The sequence below is a fragment of the Coturnix japonica genome, chromosome 1 (genome assembly GCF_001577835.2).
Source record: "Coturnix japonica isolate 7356 chromosome 1, Coturnix japonica 2.1, whole genome shotgun sequence".
Lineage (NCBI taxonomy): Eukaryota > Metazoa > Chordata > Aves > Galliformes > Phasianidae > Coturnix > Coturnix japonica.
The window spans coordinates 69300499-69326576 of NC_029516.1; the positions used below are offsets into that span (position 1 = coordinate 69300499).

Here is a 26078-nt window from a genome sequence, read left to right on the forward strand (position 1 = left end):
TAATGGTCTTGCAAGCTCTAGAATCAGTGTCCCAGCATCAGAGGGAGAAGGGCTTTTACAGAGGCAGCTTGTTAGCACCAGAGAGGAAAGGACAATAACCTATTTCAGGCTGCAAAAAACTGGGGCAATCAGGGACTCATTGCCTGCCAGAGCCTTTTACTTCTCAGCCGTTTCCAGGACATGATAGAATGACTATTCAGTTCTGCACTCTCAGCAAGGATCTGGGATGCAAAGCAGCTGCGACTTCCTTGCACCTGAGTTAGGCTGTGCCTGCAAATGTACCCAGGTTTTGCAGGACTTGCAAATTTGCAATACAATTGTCCAAATGTTCTACAGCTTCCTAAGTTTCTTGCATGGTATAGAACCAATGGGGAGTTCTATCCCTGCAGAGCTCAGTGTATCAGAAACAAAGCATTGTTGTTTGGTTTTATTAGTAGCATTATTTCTATTTATTTCTTACCTTTGACTCAGGAAAGGGTTGATTGAACTGTTGCATTCAATGTGAATTGAATCTGCCTGTGGCTGTCTTACTAGCAGCGTGAAAGCTCTTGCAGGCTGACTCAGCTGCTTCGAGATGGTAGGATATGAATAGGAAGTACAGAACTAATATCCTCAGAGATTGAAATGTGGGATGAATACATGTGTTCGTTGTACTTTCTGTCCGGTTGGGCTGAGAAGAAAGAGAAACACAGGTCTGCATCAAGTGAAAAATGCCTGCGAAGGACAGCAAGTAAGACAGGGCAAGTATCTCAATTGTGACTTTTGTTATTGCTGCAAAAGATTCGTTTTCCTCTTTAAAAACAAAACAAAACAAAAGGATAAATAATAGACCAGAACACTGTCAACTTTCATCTCAATTGCAATATGCAATGATACTGAATAAAATCAAGGTATTATTACACTTCCCCTGCACACCCCACTGCTCCTGCAATGGGGTACAGTCTCCCCTTTCTCTCCCTCAGCAAACTTTCCTGATTAGTTTCTGTCTTCACACCCAGACTGACTTCTGCACTCTGGTTTCAAACAGTGACCTCATCGCATTGTTCAGCTGGTGAGAAACTACTGTAAAATGGAAGGGGTAAATAAAGGGGGGGAGCTAATAGCCTGAAGATTTAGGAGGCAGGAGTCTGCTCCTCGCCGTCCTACTCCCATTGTGCACCTGAGCTTGAGAAAGTACAAGTTCATCCTCGAAGAGTGCTTCTCTGTGCTGGTTCCTATTGGGTCAGGACAAGCAGTGTGCAAGCTGTGTGTCCATGTGTGCTTAGATCCATGCTCCTACCACTGCCACAGATCCCAGAGTTAAGATAGAAATCCGTGCATCCAATGCAGCAGGAGCTCCGTGTCGCCTGGCCAACCAGCTTATCAAAACATAGGTGCTAAAAACAGAGCCTATACTGCCACAACACCACAGCTCACTGCGGCCAGCAGTGACACAATCGCCAGCTGAGCTGCAGCTCATGCTCACAGTGCTTAAAGCGATAACATTAACAGCACCCTGCCTACGAGAATGTCAGTGGCACTGCATACTGCAGCCTCTGACACCCTGTTTCTGGATGCGTCTTGAAGTCTCTCCCTGATCCAGATAGATACCTCCAGGCCCCAGCCAGCAGCAGCTTGGCCTACATTTGTCTTCCCAGACACTCGGCAAACACTTTTGTGTCTATTCTTTAGAGGAAGGGGTCTCACTGAGCTCACCCTGAAATATATCACCATGGACAAAAGGGCTGAAAGGTTAAGGAGCTCCAGGGGGCTGTGCAGCAGAGCTGGGGGGCAGGCGCCCACCACAACCAACACTATAAAAGCAAAGAGGGGAAGGGCTCTCAGAGGCTACAGATCTTGCCTCACCTGCCATAAACCCCCAAATAAAGAGAAGATGCTGGGGCTCCCAGCGTGGCCCTGCTCGCTTTTCCTCCTCTTAGTTCTGCTCTCTGCCAGCGTACAAGCGATGTCCTCATCGGGACAAAGGCTCCAGGTAGGAGGGAATGGGATGGAGCTGCGGGAGGCTTTGGGAGTGGCAGGGGCAGTTTGGGGAGGTCGTGTTTGAACATGGTGTGAGGTGACCCAACATCCCAGCTCCCAAGGGCTGCTCCCTCCCCTTCAGTCCAACAGCCTCAGCTCTAGGCTGTGTCTATACAAGCCAGCTCCTTGAGGAGTGCTAGCATTTCAAGGTAGGGGCCAGGCAACAGACTTCTGAGTGCTCCTGGCTGTGGGTCTCTTCAATGCGTGCAGAGGCACCCTGCCTTCATATCAGCTCCTCTGTCCAAGAAGAAAGCTGCAAGGCAGGAGCTAGGATGTGAACTAGAAACGCAGGACTGATTCCGCTATGACTCATCATGGAGACACTTTCACTCTTCACTGAAGATGCCCATGTCTGCTTCCATTAACTGACTGCTGGAGAAGATGGAGCTAAATTGCACAAAGGCATCCATGTGATGCACAGGCATGGAGTAGCCACCACAGGCCGCCGCCATGGGCAGCAGCATTGTGCCCCCAGGGCACCTCCTGACCCATCTCCCTGCCGCTGGAGGATGCTGGCGGCTATGGAGGCATGTAATTAAATTAGAGCATGCCTGCCTGCACACAAACTATGGAGACTTCCCAGCAGATGAAGGGCCCGCCTTCCTTAGGCCCATTCTGATAGTTGACTGCTTTATGCTAACAGTTCCTCTGTGAAAAAAAGAAACACGACAAAACACCGTGAGCACACAGCAGCACTCAGCTGCACCAAAAGGACTAAGGGCCGATGACTGTTATTTTCCAGGTATGGAGAGAACTATTCAATAGCAGAAGGGCAAGGAATAGAGACAGCAATGCCCACAGCACTCCTTCCTGTTCTTTGGGCAGCAAAATCACCTCAGGCAGAGTAGCTGCGGGCCATCGGTGTCCTTGGTGTGGATGCAAGGTCACAGGCAGAGGGCTTTCACAGGCACCATTTCACGTCCTGCCCGAGCCTGAGGGACGAAGAGTGGGACAGTGGGTCGGGATATAAGAGCACAGACATTACACCCTCGCCCATCTCCATTTATCCCTCTCTCAGGTGCTCCTTTCCCGCCTGCTGCCCTCGGATTCCGAATCCCTGCCGGCTGATGAGGACATGAAGGAGGGCTCCAGCTCCAGCTCCGAGCCGCAGCCGCTCCTCCTGCCTCGGGCCCGAGCCGCACAGCCCCTGCTGTGGCGCAAGGCCCTCGCCGATCGCAAGCGAGCTCTGTCTGGAGACTGGGCCTGGAAGGCCGCGCCCCGGGGCTGTTTTGGGCTGAAAATGGACCGCATCGGGGCCTTCAGCGGGTTGGGCTGTTAGCCCGGAGAAGCTGGAGGTGAAGGGGGCAGCAGCGAGGGGCCGGCACAGCGGGCAGCGGCTCGCTCGTTGGCAGGCAGAGAGCGGCCGTGTGGAGAGCCGGCCCGGGACGAGACCCAGCTCGGGACGGGACAGGCTGGGGCAGCAGCGGCCGCAGCCCCGCGGGCAGGGCGAGGAGCGGCGGCGCGCGGGGGACTCGCGAATTAAACCGAGCTGTGCGGAGCCTCGTGTCGGAGCTGGCGGCACCGAAGGGCGGCCGGGCCGCGATACCCTCCCCGTGCCTCTCCCCGCCCGCGTCCGCCGGGAGATGGCGGCAGAGCCCGCGGCTCCGCACGGCAACGCGGCCCCCACGCGCGGGGCCATTTTGGGCGCCGCCGCCATTCCGGGTGGGCCGGGCCGCACGCGCGTCCGCGGCCTGGGCCCGAGCCCGGCGCTGGGGGGAGGATGGGCGGCGGGTCCATCGATCTGCGCCCCGGGGCCGCAGCGTTGTTCCGTCCCGCCACACTCTGCCCCTCGGCCGCTGCCGTGTTTGCCGAGCAAACAAGGGGCCTCCGCTCTCCCTGCCGGCCCTGACCCCGCGACGTGCGGGGGGCTCCCCCGGCCCCGCGATCGCAGCCCCCTTCGGGCCGCACCGCCGCCTCCCCTGGCCTTTAAGAAAAGGTCGTAACCTCAAGCCGGGGCTAAACTTAGCCGCTGCCCCTCGGTGCTCCGGGAATGGCAGCCGTACAAGGAGCGTTGGGTTACGGGAGCTGCGTGACCCCCCGCTCGGACCCTCTCCCCCCGGCATCCTCCGTCCCCACCGCTGGAGCCGGGGCCCACCTCACCCCTGCACGCCCCCTCCTCCCGCCGGGCATCCGGCTTCGAGCACCCGCTCCATCGCAGGGGATGGAGGCTATAAACCCAGCACGGCTCCATCCCACGGCCCCTCTTTGGGCCGCACGAGCCCCAGCCGTAACACGTAAGAACCGCTTCTTGCCCACACCCCGGGCCCGGCTGCCAGGCGCAGACGTGCCGGGCTGGGAGAGGGACGGCGGCGGCTCGAGGCGGCGGGAGGATATGAGGATATCCGCTGTCACGGCGCAAGAGATGCTGCAGTTCCTTATTAGCGCGGCCTGAGAGCGCCGGTGTGACAGCGGGTGCGGGACCCCGGCAGCCCGGGGCTGCGTGACCAACACGTGCGAGGGCTGATTATGGCAGCGGGCAGGCTGCGGGCTCGCAGCACGGCGCTCTCTCGGCCGTGCGTGCTGCCATTAATGCAGCCCGCACCCGCCGCACCGCATCGTGCTGCAGCCGCACCCCGCAGCCTCACCCGAGGACACCGACGCGGGGCTTTGTCTGCACCCCCCATCCGAAGGGCACCCCCACTCCGTACAAGCCCCGCAGTGCGGCCCCAACCCCCCGAGCCCACCCTCGACCCAACGGCCGCCCTTTGTTGCGAGGGGGGAGGGGGAGAGAAGCGGGGGGGGGGCTGCCGCTTCACCCGCACCGTGCGTGCACGTAGCCCCGGCCCGGCCCTCGCGCTGCCATTCGGTGCCGGCCCGGCGGGGCGGGGCGCGGGGTGCTGCCGCCGTGTCTATAAAGGGCGGCGGAGCGGCACTGCGCCACCTTCTCACTGCGCGCCGGGGCCGTTGACTAGGAGCAGGTAACGGGCGGGGGGCACGGGGGCGGAGGAACGGCTCCCCCCACCCCTACCCACCCACCCACCCAGCCGGCCGCCCTCCCGTCTGCTTGAGCCCCTCGTAGGGTCGGGGCCGTCGGACCGCGAGGAGTGCGGCGGGGGGAGGGGGCTGTGCAGGACCGCGTGGTGCCCGGGGCACAAAGGCGGGGGCGGGCGGCGTAAGATGGAGGCGGTGGGGGTGGGGGGAGAGGTGCGGGGGGCACAGCTCGGTGGGGATGGAGGGAGGGAGGGATGGCGGGTGGGGGGGCGGCTCCCGGTGCGTGCGGTGGGGGGGTGTTATGGGGCGGGCGGGCTGCGTGCGGTACCGCACGTCTGAGCGTTGGCGTGTCCCCGCAGGTACACTATAAGGGAGAGATGGTGAAAGTCGGAGTCAACGGGTGAGTGAGTGCGGAGCCGGGACGGGAGGCGCCGGGCGGGGCGGGCGGGGATGTACGTGCCCGTGGGGGGGGGGAGGACGACACGAGACAAGGTCGCCTGAAGGGCGGGGGGCCCCGCGGCGCCGCGGAGAGACCCCCCCATCCTCCAACCCCCAACCGGGAGTAACGGCCCCGTGGGGCGGTGCTGAGTCACTTCCCCGCACGGTCGGGGTGAGTCACCCCGGAAGCGCCGGTGCTGCCCGCGTGCCCCGTCGGGGGCTCTGCCCGCACTAATGGGGCTCCCCGGGGCAGTGGGTACCCGAGGAAAGGTCGCCCGGTGGATCGTGTGTCGGCCGTGCCCCGGGAACGTGACCTTCTCCCACCGCACCGAGGAGTAACCGGATCCCCGGGGCCCTCAGTAAATTTAGCGCCTGACCTTTGTGGTGTGGGTGCCCTGCCCGGGGGTCGCTCTTAATCTTTAACCACGGCTCCTCGGCCTTTGGCCGCTGCTGTTGGATTCCATTCAGGCAGCGACTGACAGATGCTCTGGGGGGAAGTAGCAGATAGGCTCAGCCGTGCCTTACCAAGCATGTTCCTCAGTGCTCCTCCTCACCCACCTCTCTGTTTCTCCCCAGATTTGGCCGTATTGGCCGCCTGGTCACCAGGGCTGCTGTCCTTTCTGGCAAAGTCCAAGTGGTTGCTATCAATGATCCCTTCATCGATCTGAACTACATGGTGAGTTGTCTTGCAGTGCCCCCTCTGGGCGATGCGTGCACCTTCAGCGGGGCTCCCCTTGGAAACCTGGCATAGGTTAAGAGAGAAATGAGATGTAGTGATGCAAAGCTGGGCAGAGCAAAATACAGAGCAGCAGTTAGACAAGATGGCTGGTATTGTAGTGGGAGCTTTGCATCTAGGATGCCTGACCCTTCTCTTTTCTCTCCCTGCTAGGTTTACATGTTCAAATATGATTCTACACACGGACACTTCAAGGGCACTGTCAAGGCTGAGAACGGGAAACTTGTGATCAATGGGAACGCCATCACTATCTTCCAGGAGTGAGTAGCTTTCTTCTCTCGCTGCTCCAGAGAATGAAAGTAAGTGCCCTCCAGAGTAACTCCCATGGTTTTGTCCCCTCTCAGGCGTGACCCCAGCAACATCAAGTGGGGAGATGCTGGTGCTGAGTATGTTGTGGAGTCCACTGGTGTCTTCACCACCATGGAGAAGGCTGGGGTATGTAGGCTGCTGTGGCCCATGGGAAAAGGTGCTCTGAGGATTGTATTCCTTCTCAACTGTTGGGCCGTTCTGGGTAATTTAATCTTTCCTTTTTTGTTTTTCAGGCTCATCTGAAGGGTGGTGCTAAGCGTGTTATTATCTCAGCCCCCTCAGCTGATGCTCCCATGTTCGTGATGGGTGTCAACCATGAGAAATATGATAAGTCCCTGAAAATTGTTAGGTAAGGGAGAAGAATGCTCCCTGGCCTGGAATTTTCTTCGGGTCTTGTTGCACGTATATACATGTGTTGTACTTGGCTGATGTGCCTTCTTTCTCCCCCAGCAATGCTTCATGCACCACCAACTGTCTGGCACCATTGGCCAAGGTCATCCATGACAACTTTGGCATTGTGGAGGGTCTTATGGTAGGTCTGGAGCTTGATGCTCAGTAAGATACCCTGCCCCCAGGTCCTCCATGTGTGGGGGAAAAAAGCATTCACACACAGTGCTTCCATTGGGCTTGGGAGGAAGTGCTGGGGGTGCTTTCTCTGGGGAAAGTGACTGCTTTCTTACTTCTGGGCCTTCTTTCCACAGACCACTGTGCACGCCATCACAGCCACACAGAAGACTGTGGACGGCCCCTCTGGGAAGTTGTGGAGGGATGGCAGAGGTGCTGCCCAGAACATCATCCCAGCATCCACTGGGGCTGCTAAGGCTGTGGGGAAGGTCATCCCTGAGCTCAATGGGTGAGCGTCCTCTTTCTGTGTCTGATGGGGGGCAGGAGCCAGTGTGTGGCTGGCTCAAACACTTTTGTGGTAGAACATGCTTACACTGTTCTTTGCTGACATATCTCTTGCAGGAAGCTTACTGGAATGGCTTTCCGTGTGCCAACCCCCAATGTCTCTGTTGTTGACCTGACCTGCCGTCTGGAGAAACCAGTAAGTGCTGTGGACAAGACTGAAGAATCTTCAGGCCTGCCTCTAAAATTACTTCCTTCAACATCAATCTATTTAATAGAAAAATCTTGGTTTTGCTGAAAATAGCACCTAATGTGCATGGCTAGTGCTATGCAGTTCCCAGTGTCTGGGCTGTAGCTGACACTTAGAGATGAGATTTGACCTGACCATCTTTACTTCTGCCTTTTTTTAGGCCAAATATGATGACATCAAGAGGGTAGTGAAGGCTGCTGCTGAGGGGCCCTTGAAGGGCATCCTAGGATACACAGAGGACCAGGTAAATAGTTGCTACGTAGGTGTCACTTGCCTCATTGTTCTGATGGTGGCAGCCTTGCTGGGGTGATGTTTTTGACGCTTCTGGTTCAGGCTGTTACCATCTTATTGGGTGGAAGAGTGCTTGACGGTTCTTCCTCTGTTCCAGGTTGTCTCCTGTGACTTCAATGGTGACAGCCATTCTTCCACCTTTGATGCGGGTGCTGGCATTGCACTGAATGACAACTTCGTCAAGCTTGTTTCCTGGTATGCTCAGCCTCGGGGTGTGGGGGAGACTGGGAGGGTAGAGACGAGCAGTTCTGGTGCAGTTCTGTGCTGTTTCATTTTGTCAGCACCATCTGGCAGTGCATGGCAGCACAGGGTTCAGGTGGCTTCAGCATGTGACGGTCTCTAGTGAGATGGCTTCGTATCTGAAATGGCTGCAGCTGCCTTCCTGTAATGGAGGGCAGATGGGATGCTGCCTGTTTGCTTCATAAGGATTGGATGGGAAGCCTTGCCACTTGGTTATATGGGCTGAGGCTGGAAGAGCAGTAACATGAAGAGGGATACGAGGAGCTGGATCAGTGCTGACTGCACTTGTGTTTCCCTTCTCAGGTATGACAACGAGTTTGGATACAGCAACCGTGTTGTGGACTTGATGGTCCACATGGCATCCAAGGAGTGAGCCAGGCACAGGCACACAGCCCCCCTGCTGCCTAGGGAAGCAGGACCCTTTGTTGGAGCCCCCGCTCTTCACCACCACTCAGTTCTGCATCCTGCTGTGAGAGGCCAGTTCTGTTCCCTTCTGTCTCCCCCACTCCTCCTCCAAATTCTTCCTCAGCCTGGGGGAGGTGGGAGAGGCTGATAGAAACTGATCTGTATGTGTACCACCTTACATCAATAAAAGTGTTCACCATCTGAAGCGCTTTGTTTGCGTGTCATTGGGAAGCAAAAAAGAATTGAATGTATGCTTTAAGGTAGCCCAGCCAGCCTGTAACTGCTGGGCCAGCAGCTCCAGCCAGTGCAGGGCTGCTGTGCATGGAGCTATGCTGTGCCTGCCAGCAAGGGAAGGACTCTTGCCCTTAAGCGAAAAGGTGTGGAGGGCTTTGAGTGGAAGATGTGCTGTGTGGTGGAATGGTGAGCAGATGTTCTTCATCCACCTTCCAGCTCTCTGGATTTTCCTGTTTGATGGGTGTGTGCAGAATAAAGTGCTGAGGATGACTTGCGTTTTCACTTGTTAAAAGGGCATGAAAGCCAGGAGTTTTTCAATTCCTTCTTCCTTACTAGAGATGCAACAAAGTGAACTGAAAATAAATCTGCCTGGAAGAAATGGCTGCCCCAGGCCCTGTGTTGGAAGCTAGAATTAAGCACAGTGGCAGCTCCTGAGCAGCAAATCTCTGCAAGTATCAGCCCTCTGCCAGGAGCTGCATTACCTCCCCCTAAAAGCACGGAGCTACCCTGGCTGCTGAGTGGTAGGGTAGATAAGCAGTTCACTCCCACCAAAGCCATGGGGCCCTTCCTTTTATTTTCTCATCAGCACTGAGGCTGAGAGCTGCATCAGAGATGCTGCACTGCTCTGCAGGAGGCAGGTTGCAGCTGCTGACTGGAGATGGCTGCTTTTACAGTCTGACCTGGGGCAAGGACTGAGGCTGCAGGCTCTCCCATGGCCAGGCACAAGTGAGAAGCACGGAGCTGCTTATCTGTGACGGTAGAGCTGTGTGAAAGCCAGACGTTCACTGCGCTAGAGGGAGATGACTCAGAGTCGCTTTCCTTAGAGGAAATAGGTTGCATAACCTGTCCCTGGACTTACAGTACGAACAGCTCATAAGCTCCGGGATGGCCTCAATACCTGCCTTGTCCTCTAAATGTCCTGATAGGAGCTTTAGGTAACTCGGAGTGAAACTGCAGCTGTTCCTCAGCTTTCAGCTGTTCTGGGGCTGGCCGGGGCCAGTCGTGCTGAGCAGGTGGGATGCTGCAGTGCAGCAGGCAGCCCACAGCCCCGCCAGGCTAACAAAGCGCCCTGTGTCGGTCCCATCCTGGCTGTAATTGCTGCGCTTGGTGCTTTCAATGGCTGTCCTGTGTGCCGCTGCCTGCATAGCTGTGTGCCTGCCAGCGAGATCCTTGCGCGATGATAGGGAAGTGCTGAGAGGCAGCAGAAACACCAGATGCCTGCAAGCAGGAACGTTTTAAAGAATCACCTTTTTCATCTAAGAAGCCTTATGTTTCCTGAGCTGTCTACAGCTGCCTGAAAATATGCAGTGAACTCATCAACAAAGCCCTATCAAATTGCTGTGGGAGTGGGGGGCAAATTAATACAATAAATACTGTGCCCCTCCTCTCCCCATCAGCCCCCAGAACCTTCCCCTGAGTCCCGACGAGTTTGCACCCAGTCTCTGCGCCTGCAGGTGGCACCACAGCAAGGCGGACAGAGAGTTGTGCCATCGCCGTGCCACCGTGTCCAGCAGCTGCCATACATGCATCGCCCCCTAAGAAATGGCCGGGGTTGTTTTCAGACCTTCTCAAGATGTCAGCGTGAAAGTTCAGCCTTAAGCAGGACGTTATGTAGTGAAAACCATCTTGAACAGACGTGCAGACTAACTAATGCTACTGGAACATCACAGCAAAATGGAACAAAACAGCCACCACACAAACATGGTATAAAAGTGTTGGACATCCACACATACTGACTACTTGTAAAGTAAACCTGTCGCTGAGCATATCACTCCTAAAGGTCTGTGCAAGGAAGATACAGGGCTCAGAGAGAGAAAAGACTGCGAGGCATGTATTGGACATTTGTACAAGACAAACACCTCCAGTGACAGTGTTCCGAGTTCATCGTAACAGATGCCTTTCACAAAGCACAGCTTCACGACCCCAAGTCACAGTATGCAAACAGCACTGCACGCACGGACACTCACAAAAGCAGACATCTCGGCAGGACCAACCTGCCCACATTTTGGTAGTCTTACTGCATATACACCACAGAAACAAAGAGGTGGTTGCTTGTTCTGTGAGCTGAATGTAACCTCTGGCTGCAGGACAGCTAACTTACTTACCTGGGTGTATTATCTTACTATAGCAGTGTCATCTTCTCGAGGAAATTACTTTCAATTTATATGTACATCTCCTAGAAGAAACAATAAGTAACGTGTTATACTTGACTGCGTGAGACTTGCACAGACAGCCTTCAAAAAGCAGTAGCTGTAGTCAAACGAAAAGAGAAGAATTGATAAACAGCAGCAAATTCAATTTCAAAGAGCCTAAGAAGGCAAGTTTTTAGGACACAGTGTGACCAAAAAAAGTAGTAGTATTAAAACCCTTTTCAAATGCATCTCAGACAGAAGGGGATCAGCTGAAGAAGGCCACAGTAGAAAAGTAAAAGCAATGCTTCTGTCAGGAGGGGTATTCCCAGATAGGAGATTTCTTTTCCCAACAGAGGTGAGGCAAAGACACCATTGCAGACTGAATGTTGGGACTCGTGGGCCTGTGGATGCCATGAGGAGCAGCAGTCAGTGCCACGTGTCAGTCTCAGATAGCACTGGGCACAGAATGGATGATGACTCTTGCAATTCATCACGCATGTCAGCCCTGACGGCAAGGAGTAGGAATTCACAGATGTGACGTAGATTTTAGAGAGGATCTCCAAGGAATTCAGAAACCAGCACTAACCATCAGTTTGAGCTCTGTGGCAGAGCTGAAAGCCAGCACAGAGAGTCAGTCAGCACCTGGTTGGCACCAAGTCACTGGATGAGGATCTGTAACGCTTCCAAGGCAAGAAATCACGCCTACAAGATCTGTTTGCACCCTTGGATGAATTAATCAACGTGACTGCCAGTAAGGGTAAGCTGTGTGCTGAAGAGCAACTGGATTTGGCAAACAGACTGGCCAGACCCTCCAAAGGCAGTCTGCAGTCTCTAGATTTTAGTTACCAGGCTGAGTGCTGGTGCTGGACGCTGAGCACACCCAAAAGTCTCACAGGATGCATGCGGCCTCCAGCCTCCATATCTCCTCATACACCTTTCTCGGCCTGCTTAAACAGCCATCTACATCATCCTCATGAGCAATGATTTTCCCTCACGTGCTCTGAGGAACTAAACAGCCTGAACTTTTCATTCTCAAAGCAGTTTTCTTCAGCCTGGAATCAGAGTAAGGACCTTTTGCTCCCTCTGCTCCAAAATCTGATGCAAACAAGGACAGAAGGCACCAATGCCACACAGAATGCCTGCACTTTTTCCCAGTATCATTCCTTCCATTGCCCTGAGCATCTCCCAGCACTGCGGCCTGCTCACAGCTGCAGAGTAATGCAGGACACCCATGCCTGGAAATGGAGAGTGCTCCTCCTGAAAGAGTTCTGTCAAGGATCCTCTGATTGTTAATGGTCTGGAAAGTGCTTCATCATTCCCCCGTGACTACATTCTGCTCTTTCCAAATACAGAACAGACACAGCTGATGAGTACTTCTTTTTTTTTTTTTTTTTTCCCCTTTCATTTAGGTCTTTTTTTTTCTTTTCTAATTTGCAGTCAAGTAAGTGGCTCACATTACTGCTGAGATTGATTTTCCTTTAGACATAGCTAAAACAACTTGTTAATCTCATTAGCCATCCACCTATGGATACTTGAGATCATCAGCCACTCACATAACGATGTTTTATACATCTTAATTATTTGGTCATCCCCACATTCCCCTTCCTTCACACACCTTTTTATTAAGGTCTTTTTAAATCTGCTTCCCATAGTATTTTTCTCTATGATGTACTACCATCACATGGCCAGTTACTCAGGGAAATATATTACTGGAAGCTATTCTCTCACTGCTTTTTTGGACAACTGGGTCTCCCATTGAGATAACTTTCCTAACACCCCCCTTGGGGATCTCCTAAGAAAAGGCTATCTAATATCACACACTTCTGTATTACAATATTGTTGTCCTGGTCAATGGCTTTATCTGTTTGTCAGTCCTTTGTCTTTAGGCAACCACCAATTCCAAGTTAATCTTCATCTATCATAAAGCCATCTAAAATCCTTGCCTTACTTGGACATGCCATCATCTGTAACTTAATGAGAGGCTCCCTGTGGCATAGCATCTTCCTCAGTAATCCCAGCCAAAGGCTCCCACGACAACATAATTTCCCTTTTCATATGACACTGAGATACTTTCAGCCCTCCTTGCTGCCTTACCATTTTTTGCTAGCTTTAATTCCCACCAGATGAGAATTTGCCAGCTGGCTTCATGAGCCCATCCATGTATCATACAGATGCATTTCTAGCACTCCGCTGTATTCTGTGTTAATTCTGACCTCCACATGTAGAAAACCTCAGCATGAGTTTGCAGCTCCCGTGCCTGCTCTTATGGTGACTTGAACCTGCAGCAGGAAATTACAAAACTACTGACAGCCAGAGCTCTGGTGGAGGGGTCTCAGCTTTTGGTCCAGTTCTACCCCAGCCGACTTAGCAGGAATTTAAAGGTTGCCTGCCATTTACTCTCTGCTCTTCTGCAGAGCTGGCTCACAGATCTCTCCTTAGAAAATAACCTACCACCACATAGACACAGAAAGAGACTGGCCTTCAAGCTTTTGTAGCAGAGGTATAAAACTTAGGAAAGGCAGCCTCCTAGCTTGAATCTAGAAATAAGACTAAGCTTCTGTACAGCTTTCATTGCTCCCATTCTCCTGGCTTAGAAACAAGATAAATGGAATACTGAACAGGTTACCAGAGAATCACAAGCTGCTTCAGTGACGGTTGTCAGCATCTCATTCAGGTCCATCTAAGGAATCCTGAAGTAGCAAAAAGCCAACTCACACAAAGCTCACGTGGGGCAGGAACAAAGATCCTTCAGAGTGATGCTGGGCAGGGAGGTGCAGGACTGCAGCTGAATAGACAAAATCAGATTATTTTTTTTCTGAGACTAATCTAAAATGGATGGGACTCAGGAACACACAACGGGAGGGAGAAAACTCAGGAAAAATTATCCAGGTTACGTAGTGGTTGAGTGGCTGAACCCTTTCTAGAGCCTGTAAGAATATCCCACATCCATGCAATGAGGCACAAGAAGGGTGATGCTCCCTGACCTCTCAGTGGGCCCACCTTGGCAGCCAGGTTTCCCCCCTTTCAGACAAAACAGTAAAGGGAAGAAGAGAAGCTGCTCTGCATGCCACAGTATCAGAAACACCTTCAGCAGGAGGCACTTACTTCAGCCTTGCAGCAAAATGCCTGGCATCATCTGCCGAAGGCCCCTGCCAAGCAGCTGACCTCATACAGTACAGCAGCCAAGGCAGAGAACTGCCTCTCGCTCCAGCCCAAAGACTGACAGTGTAGCCTGGCATCTGATGGAGGCAGGATGCTGACAAACAACTATGTCCCAGTCCTTGCACCAAGGGAGAGGGCTTTTGTGCCTGTCCCAGAGATGACAAAAAAAAAACCGTTGTGCCTGTCCTCAGCTACACACAGTAGTACAAATGTTGGAGAAGGAGAAGCCACAGCATGTTCCTAGGCTGCTCCAACATGGAGTTCTACAGTGTAGGTAAGCTGAACCAGCCTGCCTACATACTCAGATACAGGACCTCAACATAAGTTCAGAGATGAGCCTCCAAGAAGGATGGTCAACAGGCAGTCACACAGCTGACCAGACAGCGGTCACATCTGCAGGGTCCTGAGATGGATACTGACAGAGGGACTGCCAAATACCTTGTGCTGTAGAACTGCATTCATCAAGACACATCCTGCTTGGACTGCGCTTGGGCAATAAACGTTTACACTAATGCATGGATTGTACAGCAGGATTTTGTCCCCTGCTTTCCAAGGTCTGCTGCAGACTAGGCTCAGCAGCAACATGTTCCCAGGTGAGTCCTAAAGAGCAGCTGAGCTGCTCCCCCAGTATTCACTTCATCAACTTATCTGCCAGGTCCAGGATAGTCCTAGTGTGGGACAGGGATCCCCACGTGCCCTGGCACACAGGTGTCTGACAGCACCAGGTGATCATCTGAGCAATGATTCCTAGAGACAGACGTTGGTCCATCTGCACTTCATGCTTGAAATCTTTCAGCATACATACTCTACAGTCCTGTGGTTTCCTTAAGCAGCACAGACAGATCAGAAGCCAAGATATGCATGCCATGGATTACGCATGGGGAGAGACAGATTTCTCCAGCCAGACAGAGATCTCCACAGCAGAAAAAGGGCAGAAAATGCTGCAAAGAAACATTTGGGAAAGGGATTTATATAAAGCAAAAGAGCCTTCAGGCAGTGATCCCTGAGCTACTGAGTGTGAGAAAACATCACTCAAAAGAAAAAAGTACGAGATGAAAACACTTGCTCTATTTTTTGTTCTTCTAGAAAGCAAAATTCAAAGGAAATAGAGACAACCCAGAAAGGTACATCTAACCAGACAGTCCACCTATACTGAAACACCAACATGTGCTGAAGTGTGTCTTGCAAGCACATACAGAGGACCTCACCCTGCTTAAATGCATCACAACACACAGATGTGCAGGTGCTCTGCTTGTGTAGCACAGCAGCAGTTAATTACACAGACCAATCTTGCAAGGTAAATTGTTGCATCCTGCAGCCCACATTTTATCTACCTAATCTTACAAGTGATCCAAAAAGCTTCTACTGTGATCTACTTTTACCTTTGATTCAGGACCTTTTGCAACAAGTGTTTTTCTCTGGAGCTTCACCTGCCTTTGCTGTGCAGCCCAGGTCTGCTGGTCTGCAGATAGCCATACAAAACAGTCTCTCTGCAGGACACCTCTGCCACCCTATTGGACCCAAAGATCCCAATAACAAGGGGGAAGGGCAAGGCCCACACAGGTAAACACTACAAGAGATGGTAGGAAAAGGATATTGTGGTAATGCCCAGTCGGATTTAGAACTGAGGATGAGTAAAGGAGATGTTCTGGACACCTTGGCAAAAAGCTGAACTGGCAGAAACCAAGCTCTTAGACAGGAAGGTCTGCTAGGCACAAACCACGTTCAGCTTAGTTTCCTCTAGGAACTGAAACCATCCCAATATCTCAGCACTGCTCAGTCATTCTCCCATCAACTAATCTCAGCCTGTGAACTAACATCTTTGTGCAGTTGGGTTTTGCTTTTTTATGTTTTTAAATGCAAAGCAGGAGAAAGCTGGAGTGAGGATGCTGGCCTGCAGTGAAGGGATGCAGATACATTAGAGGAAAGTGCCGTAGCGTCAGTGCAGATAAAATGATTGGGTTCACATTTATTTTTAGCCTAGAGCCTGGCCCACACAGTACCAGCATTACATGCAGCCCTTTGAGGGCTTGTAGCTGCCAGAAGAGGGATCTCGCCGCCAGCACCTTCTGAGGGATGGAGCACCCTAGGAAGACCACGCTGAAGCGGGCCTGGTGTGGGGATGGGCAGAGGTGCCCTGCTTCCAGCAGTACAGCCCAGCACCTGCTGCAGCCCAGTGAGAGCCCACACCTGTAGGAGCTGTAGAAAAGGCATCTGTCCCGTTTAATGATTCCTGGTCTCCGTAACAAATGTGCTGCTGACGTGCAGCAAAGCAAAGTGCATGGTGAGCGGGACTCGGTCCCTGCTCCAAAGGAGGAGAGAGTAGTGGGGCCTGGCGCAGCTCCAGGGCCACCCCAGTGCCTGGGGAGCAGCAAGGGTGGGAAGAGCCCCAGGCTCGGTCCAGTTGGCACCAGAGTCAGGTCCAGTTTGCAGGGAGGTACAGCTTGAGTTCAGCTTCTGCATGGCGCGAGGAAGGCCAGGGGTAGGTCAGATATGCCAGGACAGAGTCTGGAGGTGTGTTTGGAGGACCTATGGACAGCCCCTGGAGAACACTGCCATGGCAAGTTTGGGACCATCCTGCCTGAACCATGGTTAAACCAAAGCAGGGGAGAGGAACAGAAGGGGCTGGAGGTGAGCAGCCCAGACAGGTTTACCTAGCCATTTGCAAGACACCTGGTAGCAGGGGGTCTGCCAGATGCCCCAAGTTGGGGGTGAGCCTGGGCAACAAATGTTTACCAGCGGCTCCACGTCCCTGACAGTCTCTCCCAGCAGCAGCTCAAACACCTCTCAGCCAGGAGTGAGGGGCTGAGGGAACAGGGCCTCCCCTCATTATCTGATGGAAGCATCGCTGGGGGGATCACGATCTGACTCCTCACTCTCCTCATTGGGGGCTGACTCGCTGGTGGAGGCTGGGGTGAAGGCAGGAGATTTCCTGTAGAGAAGGATAAAGGCAGTGGTCATGGTACTGCTGAGGGGAAGGACCAAGCACATCTGGTGGGTGGGGTAAGGAGAAGCTAAAATACCCGCCCTGTGAGGTCTGTGATCTGTCTCCTCCCCACACTACAGTAAGACAGGGAATGCTGCTTCAGCTCCCACTCACTACTACACTGGCTCCAGTCCCCTGCTCAGCACAAAGGAACCTTGGCCATCCAAACTCACCTGTCCCCAGACTGGGTGATGAGCCGTCGGCAAGTCTCCATCTGCACATCCAGACCTCGCTTCATGCTGCACATCTCCATGTACTCGTGCAGGTGCCGGTTCATATCATTCTTGGCTGTGGCCAGCTCCAGCTGCCGAAGGAAAGCAATGCAGACATGAGCCTAAAGCACACCGCAATGCAGAGCAGTGGGCACAGCTAGACCTGAGGCTGCCATCTCACTGCTAAGCAAGCAACTGCACTAGCAGTTGGTGTCTCCCTCCTTCAGGGACCCGCTCTCCCGTTTCCCACCCTTCCTCCGTGTACCTCTATTTGGTCAATGGTTTCCTGGTATTCCTTCTCGCGGCTCTTGAACAATGACTCTGTGTCTTTGATCACCTTCTCCAAGCTGTCATCCTGCTGCTGAGGAGAGCAGACAGCACATTTAGAGCCAGAGAGGTACCCAAGATGTGGATAGAGGAAAGAGACAAATCAGAGAGAGAACTGGCAGCACTGAATAAAGAGGAAAAAGCTCACGAGCAGTATGGCCAGGTGACAGACATGAGTCAGCCCTGCAAAGACGAAGTAGAGAGATCTGAGAAGTGCCATACTGTACAGCAAGCACTTCAGCCCAGAAAAATCCCAGGAAAAAAAAACAAAACAATAACTTCAGAGAGAAAACCTAATATCCTGCACATGGACTGTGTCCAAGCACACGTCCCCAGAGGACCAACAAGGTCCAAAGGTGAAGACAGCAGAGATTTTGGTCATACTCTGGCCTCAGTTTGGGCAGAGTTGCTGCCCCAGCAGTGGGTAAGGGCCATGAGAGCCCAGTGTGGCCTGAAGAACCAGCTGGGTCTGTGAAACACATGAAAATGGCCCCATGAGGGAGGAAGGGACTCTGAAGCTCAGCCACTGAACAAACACCTCTCACGGCTCAAGAAGAACTGAGCACCCCAAACAGCAAGTGCAAGCCCCAGGCTGAAACCAGAGAGAGCGTGGCTCCACTGTTACCTCCCCCTGCACCTCTGCAGCTGCAATGGCGTATCCAGAGAAGTCCTCCCAGAGAAGCAGTGTCTCTTCTGTTTCCTCCCACGTGAGGCTGTCACAGTCATCTTCAAAATCATATTCCCTCCTAGGGGCAAGAGGACATCATGTCAGAGCAGTGCAGAAAAGCTTGCCATGAGAACAGGCAGAGCACTGCCAAAGACCTTGCCCTGGCTTGCAGGCAGGGCTACAGCTCTCAAATGTCTGATCCTGGGTGAGCTCAGACATGCCCCAATCCAGCAGCTGGTAGGGAAGGGGCCAGCTTTATGGTCAGAAGACCAAAACTGAAGTAGTGACTCACAAAATCCAGAAGCAGTGGTGAGAACAGGGACATGGCAGAGGGAAGATAGCTCAGCACTGCTCTCAGTAACACATGCCACCTGGGAGGGCATTACCATGGAAGCGAGAGCACAGTGGAACAGATACAAGCCCTCTGGGAAAATACATCATCACTGCTGTCCCTGGGAGGCCATGGGGTGGGGAGCAGGCTGGGAATACCCCAGGACAGGAGGGCAGGGCTACAGACAGCATTCAAACATCAAAGCAGCATCCTTCCCATGGCCACGGAGGGATCAGGTCCTGGTCAGCCCCTCCTTGGCGTAGCCACAGAGCACAGGGCATAAAGAGCAGCCCTGAAGGAGAGGAGCTCCCACCTCAGCATCACCCAGAATGGAAAAGAAGCAGACTGCTCCAATCCCCTTCTCCCCATCCACCAGCCTGCGCACCCAGGGAAAACGAGGAGGCCGGTGCCTGGTGGGGTTGAGAAAGCCAGAATGACCCACACCATCAGAAGGCCTGCTCAGGAGCACGGCCCACAGATGTGGCACCATTTTACAGCTTACAGAACAAAGCTACAGCCTGCAGCCAGGCTGGCCATGCATCCCCTTGTGCAGCAGAGCTGGAGCTCAGCACTGCACTGGGCTCCTTGAGGAGGTATGGAGCTGAAGTGAGGCCAGGCCACACTCACAGCTGGTTCAGCATCCTTTGCATTTCCTCATTGATACTCATGGCTGTGGTCTCATCCTCTTCTTCCTCATCAGGCTTTCTGGAGGCATCGCTCTCTGACAGTGAAGTGTCTTCATCGCTGACCTGCTTCCGCTCCCGCTTCCGCCCCATCGAGGCTGGGACCTTAACGGGAGACAAGTGCAGAGACTACAGAAACGAGGCCGGGTCCGAGGTCAGGAGTAGGCAGTTGAGAGGAGATGGAGGGAGAAGGAATGGCAGGGGACAGACAGATGGGGAATGAGAGAAAGAAAAGAAGGAAGGAAGAAAGAAAAGCGAGAGAGAGAGAGAGAGAGAGAGAGAGAGACGGGCTTATTATGATCAGGTTAAAGATGGAGCAATGGATAAAATATGGTTTTAGCATTTTCTAAAATTAAAACTAAGCAACTAAAGATGGAGTCTATGAATCTGATGAGAAAAACAATGGGGTTTTATTGCAGAAGAACTCAAATCACCCACCACCCCAGACCAGAGACAGAGGGAAACACAGACAGGAAAAAAGAGACGATCTAAAACAAGTGAAGTATGCCAATATTTACAGTCCAGCCTCACAGAAAGCTTATAATTTGTACAGTTTCTCAACTGAATGAAACTAACCAATTGCTTCTGTTGGAAATAAAGAAAGACAGAAATGCGGCAACATTCAGAAAGAGGAAAGAGACAGAGACAGATAAGAGCGACAGAGAAAATGACGGAGAGGGGAAGGGGAAGGAGAGAGATGGAGTTAGAGACAGACACTGGAGCCACTTGTCTCCCTCCTGCAGCTGCTGCCCTATCGCTGTGGCATCCCAGGGCCCAATACTACACACCAGCAAGAGGCTGAGGGGACTTGATGCCCAAAGCAACACTTGGAGCTTTCTGCTCTGTGCCTTTTCACCTGATGCTTCCAAAGCGCATCATCCGAGAGGAGACAGAGAGCAAGGGACCACAAAGAGCACAGGGCAGGTGATAAACTGCCTCTCCTAGCGGGGTTACGTTACTGCCTCTTCTACCTCCTTTGGGAACTCTCCTCCCCAGATCTGGCTGCTGAGCCTGGGACAGGCGCATCTCACCTGAAACATCTTGATCATGTCCTCGCAGTTCCGCTGCTGTGCCACATCACATAGCTTGGCAGTGATGTCAATGCGCCGGCAGATGTCCATGTCTACCTTCATGGCCTTCTCCTGGATCTTGGTGTCCAGCTCTGTGATGTTCTGAACCCACAGTGACCAGCACAGCACCACGGAAAGGGGACAAAGGAGGAGGATTAGGCAAGGCAAATGGCATCAGAGCCCCCATGCTCCTTTGGTAAAATAATTGCCTCCCAGCACTATGGACTCACATTGCTCATCAGTCCCTTGAAGACAACAAGCTCTGCCTTGAGTTGTTCCACCTTCATGGCCAGTTCCTCCTGGCATGCTTCAGCCTCCTGGGCTTCCTGCCCCAGGGCAAAAGGAGGGGCACACATTAGCCCCAGCAAAGGGCAGCAGGGAAGCAGGGCAAGGGGGTGGGGGGTGCTCACCTCCTGCAGCTCTGTGACTCGGTCCTGAAGCTGGACACGAACTGTGTACTCCTCTTCCCATCTAGGGAGAAAAGAAAGCACTGCTTAGATCTCGTGCCATAGGCTGCTGGAGAGAACAGACCTGCAGCTGCTCCCTCTGCAGCAATCCCAGAGGGGGCAAGGATGGCAGCGAGACAGAAGGCAGAACGTGCCCAGGAATATATTACCATTTGTTTCCAGTTGACGACAACTGCTAAACACACATCAGTCCTCCTGGTCACACACCCAGCCCCACAATGCTCACCACCGACCTCGCTTAGGGACAGCCATGGCTCCCTGCTTTGTGGCAGGGCGAGCTGGGGACACCAACACAGGCCCTGTGCAGCAGCTGTTCTGCATGCACTGCAGCCCACCAGCTGCTTTGGCCGCCCACAGCCCCATGGTCTTGGGTTATGTTCAGCCATAACACGTAGGAATGAGCTTTGGGTTTCTATGCATACAACAGCACCCATCTATACCGTATTTGAGCAGTTCAGGTTGCCCAGAAGCACAGAACTCTATCTCATATCGTGTTACACGACCTTGCTGTACTTTAATGTGAAGGTTAGAATAAAAAATGCCTTGTCCTGCAAGGAATTTTGCAGATCATGCCTCTGTATGGCAGCTTACAGCACATTAGCCCACAGATGGATCGGGCTGGATGGTGGGTGCTGCATTAGGCTACACAGTTCTGCACCAAGCCCATGATAGTCCGTCTGTGCGTCTGCTGTCCAGATACATCACCCCGTAGTGGGCCACACCATATTTCTTAGCCATGAGCTCATCACCCTGGGTTATGCTGCAGTGTTGGCCCAGCCCCTGTTTAGCTGGGAGGCCACCAGCTGCACAGCCATTCGCTAAATGATGATCACAGAGAGCAAAAGGGCTGGTATGTGCTCCGTGCACATGGCTGTTCCACACAGTGCAGGACACTGCAGGGCCGCTGCGGTGCTGCTCCAAGGCTCTTTGGAATAGCAGGATTTCTCTGATGTAATCAAATTCACCTGGAAAAGCAACAAGAGCCAGACCATGCCTGTGCTGGGATCTCTAGTTTCTGCTTAACGCTTGCAAGCAGCACTGACCCCAGCTTTTAACGCTGTACAAGGACATGCAAAACTTCATGCCCTCACTCTCATCATCTTAGAGTATGAAGATGATGTCACGATTTGGAGAGTCCTGAATTAGGCATTTTTAAGCTCTTACAGCTGGCAAAGCTTCTCCTTATTCAGACAAGGAAAAAGCGTGCAGTCCTATCACTGTGGGTTTCATCCCACAGCTACAGAGGGGAGAAGCAAAAGGGTTCTGCATCCCTCTGTGAGAAGAAAAAGACAGAGAGAGGGAAGGGGAAAGTTAAAAGGTGGGATTTTCCTTATATGGGAACCTCTCTAAAAAGGCCTCTGTCCCTGGGGAGATGATGCATTCCACCACTGAAAAACATTGTTAGCATCTTTCAGCACGGAGCTTACTTGCTCCATTGGTCTCCACCTTCCTCTGGCCACTGCACTGCCCAATCTGCCAAAGCTCTGGGAGAATTCATGCCATGAAAGACCACTAGAGATCATATAAATGCTGATTTCACAGCAGAAAGTGAGAAGGGTTCAGACCGTAAGAGACAAATATGCACATTAAGGGATGTCCATCCCTTACTAACCTCACTCTCTCAGGCTCATCTCCTGCCTGGCTCCGTTTCCCTACTCCATCCTGCAATGCACCACTCCTAATTATAACCCAGCTGCATCACTGCGCCCAGCCTGGAGCAGCCAGCAGTGTGCCACGCTGCTGCCACCTGGACCAAAGCTTTGCTGTTTGGCCCCAGCTTGCCGTCACCATACCCCATCACCACAGGGATGCCTGTCCCTCCCATGCCACCACTGTGCCCAGAGGTAGAGGGCAGAGAGCACGTTCCAGCAGCAGGCAGAGCCAGCCACCCCCCGCTGACCTCAAGCCACCAAAGCTGAGGACGTGACAAGTTCCCTCGCCAGAGCCACCTCTGCTCTCACACAGCAAGGGGGACGTCAGGGCTGGCCTACAGTGCGGGGACAGCACGGAAACGGGATCCTCCTCTGCCATCCCCCATTTGGGACCCCATGTAGGAGGGGGTCTGGGGGTGGGGTCTGCTTTCTCCTGCCCTTAGTAACACTGTCCAAAAATAGATTCCCCCCCCCAAATAACATTGGCCCGTGGCCTTCCTCAGTGCCTGTCCCCAGCCAGCAGGCTGCACCACGACCCACTCTCTGGGGTTCAGTTTAGCAAACTGCAGCCAGGCACCCCAGGCCCCGCAGCTCACAAACACAAGAGGTGCTGACATCCCAGCTGGGTATCTGACCGCTACCTCCCTTCCCTTCTTCAGAGCACTCTGCTTTTCCCCTCCCAAAAGGTGGCCTCACTCCCTGCTCAGGTTGCCCTGACATGGCACTAACTCCCTGCTATCTGATCTAAAAACACTGCGAAAGAAGAGCTGTCTTGCCCTGCGGAAGGAACCCAACCCCCTCTCAGTGAAAAGCCCTGAGGTGCACAGAAAAGCTGTATCAATTAGGAAAAAAATGAGATGTCAGTTCCCTTCTCGTATGTCTCACTTGGTGCTTCAAAGCACAAGCTGTGCAGCAGGAGCATCTACCCAGCGTTACCAAGCCAGAAATGCAAGGTGTCATATTGGGTACCGAGCCCTGATTTTGGCTCCAGATCTCACAGCTCCAAGGCACAGGGCAGTAATATACTTCTTAACAGTGTACTTTACGAGTGTCCTACAGCATCACAGAGTGGTCTCTCCTCATCCCAAGTCGGTCAGCAGCCAGCAACCCACTCGCACTGCCCCAGTTGCTGTCTGGTCCCATCCTGCGTGCTGCTCTTCAGACAGCACATCTGCACACACATCCTGGCACCCAGACCCAACCTGCTTCCTTGCCACGGCACCCTCACCTTCCTCACCTACTTACCAGCTGCTCCTCCTTCCCAAACTCTTCCAGATGCCCTCCCGTTCAGACCCCTGGCTCCCTGCATCCTGATATTGCTTCACACTGAGCCCCCGCTTGGAAAAGCGTTCCACTGCCAGCTCTTCCCCACCCGGCCCCCCGCTCACCTGCGCTTATATTCGTCGCGCTCCCTCTTCACCTTGGCCAGCACGTTGTAGAGGGCGCGGATCTCGGGGGTGATGGTGTCGATCTGCACGCCCACCCCGTCCGGATGGATCCACGACACCCCCGGCCCCTGCACCAACGTGGTCTCCGGTCCGGGGCCCAGCCTGCGGGCCTGCGAGAAGGACCAGATGGTGCCGGGCATGAAGCGGGAGTTGGCCGAGAAGGGCGGCGCCTGGGCGGGGGCGCCGGGGTGGCAGCCCGGGGAGCTTAACGGGCGGCCGGGCCCGCACAGAGCGGCGGGGCGACCGGCGGCCAGCGCCAGCCCCAGCGGGCGGATGGGCCCCAGCAGGCCGGTCTGCACCGCCTGGTCGCGGCGCGGGGGACCGCGGGCCCGGCCGCCCTCCTCCAGCGCCTGCTGCAGCTGCTTCTCCAGCTGCCGGTTGCGCCGCTCCAGCTCGTGGACCTTGGCCAGGAAGCAGCGGAACCTCAGGTTCAGCGTCTTCAGCACGCTGATGTTGGAGCCCAGGTCGTTGCGGAGGGCCATGGCGGCGGGCGGAGCGGGGAACGGGCCGGCCACGGCCGAGGGCGGCGGCGGCGGCGGGGGGCCGCGCTCAGCCGCGAAGGGCTCCGCGGGCCGCGGGACGGGCGGCTCGGAGCCGGGCAGCCCCTGCTGCTCCTGCGGCAGTAAGAAGAGATTGGGGCCGAACAGCGGGTTCATGGCTGCGGCGGGACGGGCGCGGGCCGAGGGGGGAGCCGGGGCCGCCGGCGCCAATCGGGGCTCGGCGGCGGCGGCGGCTAGGGGTCGCTGCCTATGCGGCTCGACTAGGTCGGCACGGTCTACCCGGCTCCGAGCGGGCCGTGGTGCTCGGCGGCGGCGGGGGACGGGCCCGGCGGCGGGGGCGCGGCTTCCGCTGCGGATGGGATGCGGGGCGGCACCGGGCCGGGAGGATGATGCTGATCGCACTACTACGAACCGGCCCGGGGGAGGCGGCTCCAGGGGCTGCCCCTAAAGCGGCTGCTGGAGCCCCCCATTCACACGCAGGAAGTTGCCGCCCCGCGGGGGTAAGGGAGGTCGTGACGAGGCGGCCGGGCTCTGAAATGCGCTGTCTTGTGACCTCCTTGTTGCTTACGAAGCGGCATTAGTAATACCCGCTGTCTGAGCCCTCCTCAGGTTTTCTGCAGTCTTCCCCCAGCCCTAGGTCAGAGCTCGGGTGATGGTGCCTTACCCTTATCCCAATAGCAGCGGGAGGAGGAGGAACGTGCACTGCTCAGTGCTTGAATACGCTAGAGCAGCCAGGCCCAGCTGGCAGCCCCAGAGGCACCGATGGTGTGACTGCTTCTTGTGTCCCTTTATCTGCTTCTTTTAATGCTCCTTCTCACAGGACTGATCTCTGCTGCCAGCCCCCAGCTGCCTGCGTGTGCAGGGCTCCTCTTACAGCCGGAGCCAATGTGAGAATAGGCACTTATTCCCAGATAGGCTGATGTTTCTCTTACACCCAAGGATTCTAAGGGAGTACCACTGCATTTTCTGACCCAGCGCAAAAGTCAGTGCAAATTTCTGTTGCTTACCCAAGTGCTGATGGGTGACTGTGTCTGTAGTTGCTAACAGCATGATAAAAAGAGATCAGTGCTCTGCTGTAATCCATCATAGGCAAATCGAGGTGGATTCCCCTGGTGGATAATCACATACTGAAGTCATGTGTCCTGCCTTGCTTTAACTTTCACTACCCATTTGAGATGCTCCCGTTCTCCCAGCTCACAGAGCCTTTAACCAGCTAATGCATCCTCCTGCGCTGGCACTTTGTAGATGAAATCCATCACGCAGTTATTCGGATCGGCTCCATGGCTTTCCTAAAGGATGGGCACCAATCATACCAGCAAAGCCAGCAGCCCAGAGATAGCTGCTCAGATCTGGGTGCAAATGGGGAGGCATTGAAATAGTTCTGGATTCAGCCCCTACCAGGGCATGCATCTGTGAAGTTATATACAATGAGATCTAGTGCTCTGGGACCTACAGTTTGTACCTGTATTTCTGAAACACGCAGTGCAGTATTTCAGTCCCTTCCTCTGGATGGAGCCTGCCCCTCCCCAGCTCTGCAGCACACATCACCGCCAGCAGCAGCAGCAGCCTATTTTGCTCTTAATTCTCTCCTGTTTCCATTACTTCTTCAGTGTTGTTCCCAGCCTCCTCCCCAGAAGTCTGTTGTCCTTGTTTTGCCACAGGAAGCTGCAGAGCAGCGCTGCATTTCTGCTTAATTTAAGATCTTACAAGAGGTATGACTCTGCTCCTGTCACACTGGTGGT

At 54.0% G+C, this 26078-nt stretch overlaps 3 protein-coding genes across 12 annotated transcripts; 2 read left to right on the plus strand and 1 right to left on the minus strand.

The window, feature by feature from the left end:
* The first annotated feature begins 1552 nt into the window (after positions 1–1552).
* LOC107318972 (C-type natriuretic peptide 2-like) lies at positions 1553–4061 on the plus strand. Its single transcript, XM_032446962.1, has 2 exons — positions 1553–2761; positions 3038–4061. The coding sequence occupies exons 1-2, from the start codon at positions 2744–2746 to the stop codon at positions 3296–3298; spliced, it is 279 nt and encodes a 92-aa protein (XP_032302853.1). The 5' UTR covers positions 1553–2743; the 3' UTR covers positions 3299–4061.
* Positions 4062–4813: 752 nt separating this feature from the next.
* GAPDH (glyceraldehyde-3-phosphate dehydrogenase) lies at positions 4814–8670 on the plus strand. Its single transcript, XM_015873412.2, has 12 exons — positions 4814–4937; positions 5310–5350; positions 5965–6064; positions 6278–6384; positions 6469–6559; positions 6667–6782; positions 6884–6965; positions 7135–7286; positions 7400–7478; positions 7690–7773; positions 7918–8015; positions 8364–8670. The coding sequence occupies exons 2-12, from the start codon at positions 5328–5330 to the stop codon at positions 8431–8433; spliced, it is 1002 nt and encodes a 333-aa protein (XP_015728898.1). The 5' UTR covers positions 4814–4937; positions 5310–5327; the 3' UTR covers positions 8434–8670.
* Positions 8549–24567, minus strand: IFFO1 (intermediate filament family orphan 1). Of its 10 annotated transcripts, XR_004308587.1 has the most exons (11): positions 23777–24564; positions 20680–20740; positions 20500–20595; positions 20231–20371; positions 19776–19784; positions 19144–19328; positions 18144–18264; positions 17457–17552; positions 17153–17283; positions 10805–16925; positions 8549–9917 (listed from the first exon to the last, which is right to left on the minus strand). XR_004308587.1 is itself a non-coding variant. In XM_015873382.2 (10 exons), the coding sequence occupies exons 1-10, from the start codon at positions 24490–24492 to the stop codon at positions 16823–16825; spliced, it is 1632 nt and encodes a 543-aa protein (XP_015728868.1). In that variant the 5' UTR covers positions 24493–24567; the 3' UTR covers positions 10504–16822. The 10 variants fall into 10 exon arrangements, 9 of the variants coding, with proteins under 9 accessions (XP_015728868.1, XP_015728850.1, XP_015728841.1 ...); XM_015873382.2 differs by lacking the exon at positions 8549–9917 and having other exon boundaries at positions 10504–16925; positions 17457–17549; positions 19144–19304; positions 23777–24567; XM_015873364.2 differs by lacking the exon at positions 8549–9917 and having other exon boundaries at positions 10504–16925; positions 17457–17549; positions 18156–18264; positions 23777–24567.
* Between the last annotated feature and the right edge of the window lie 1511 nt (positions 24568–26078).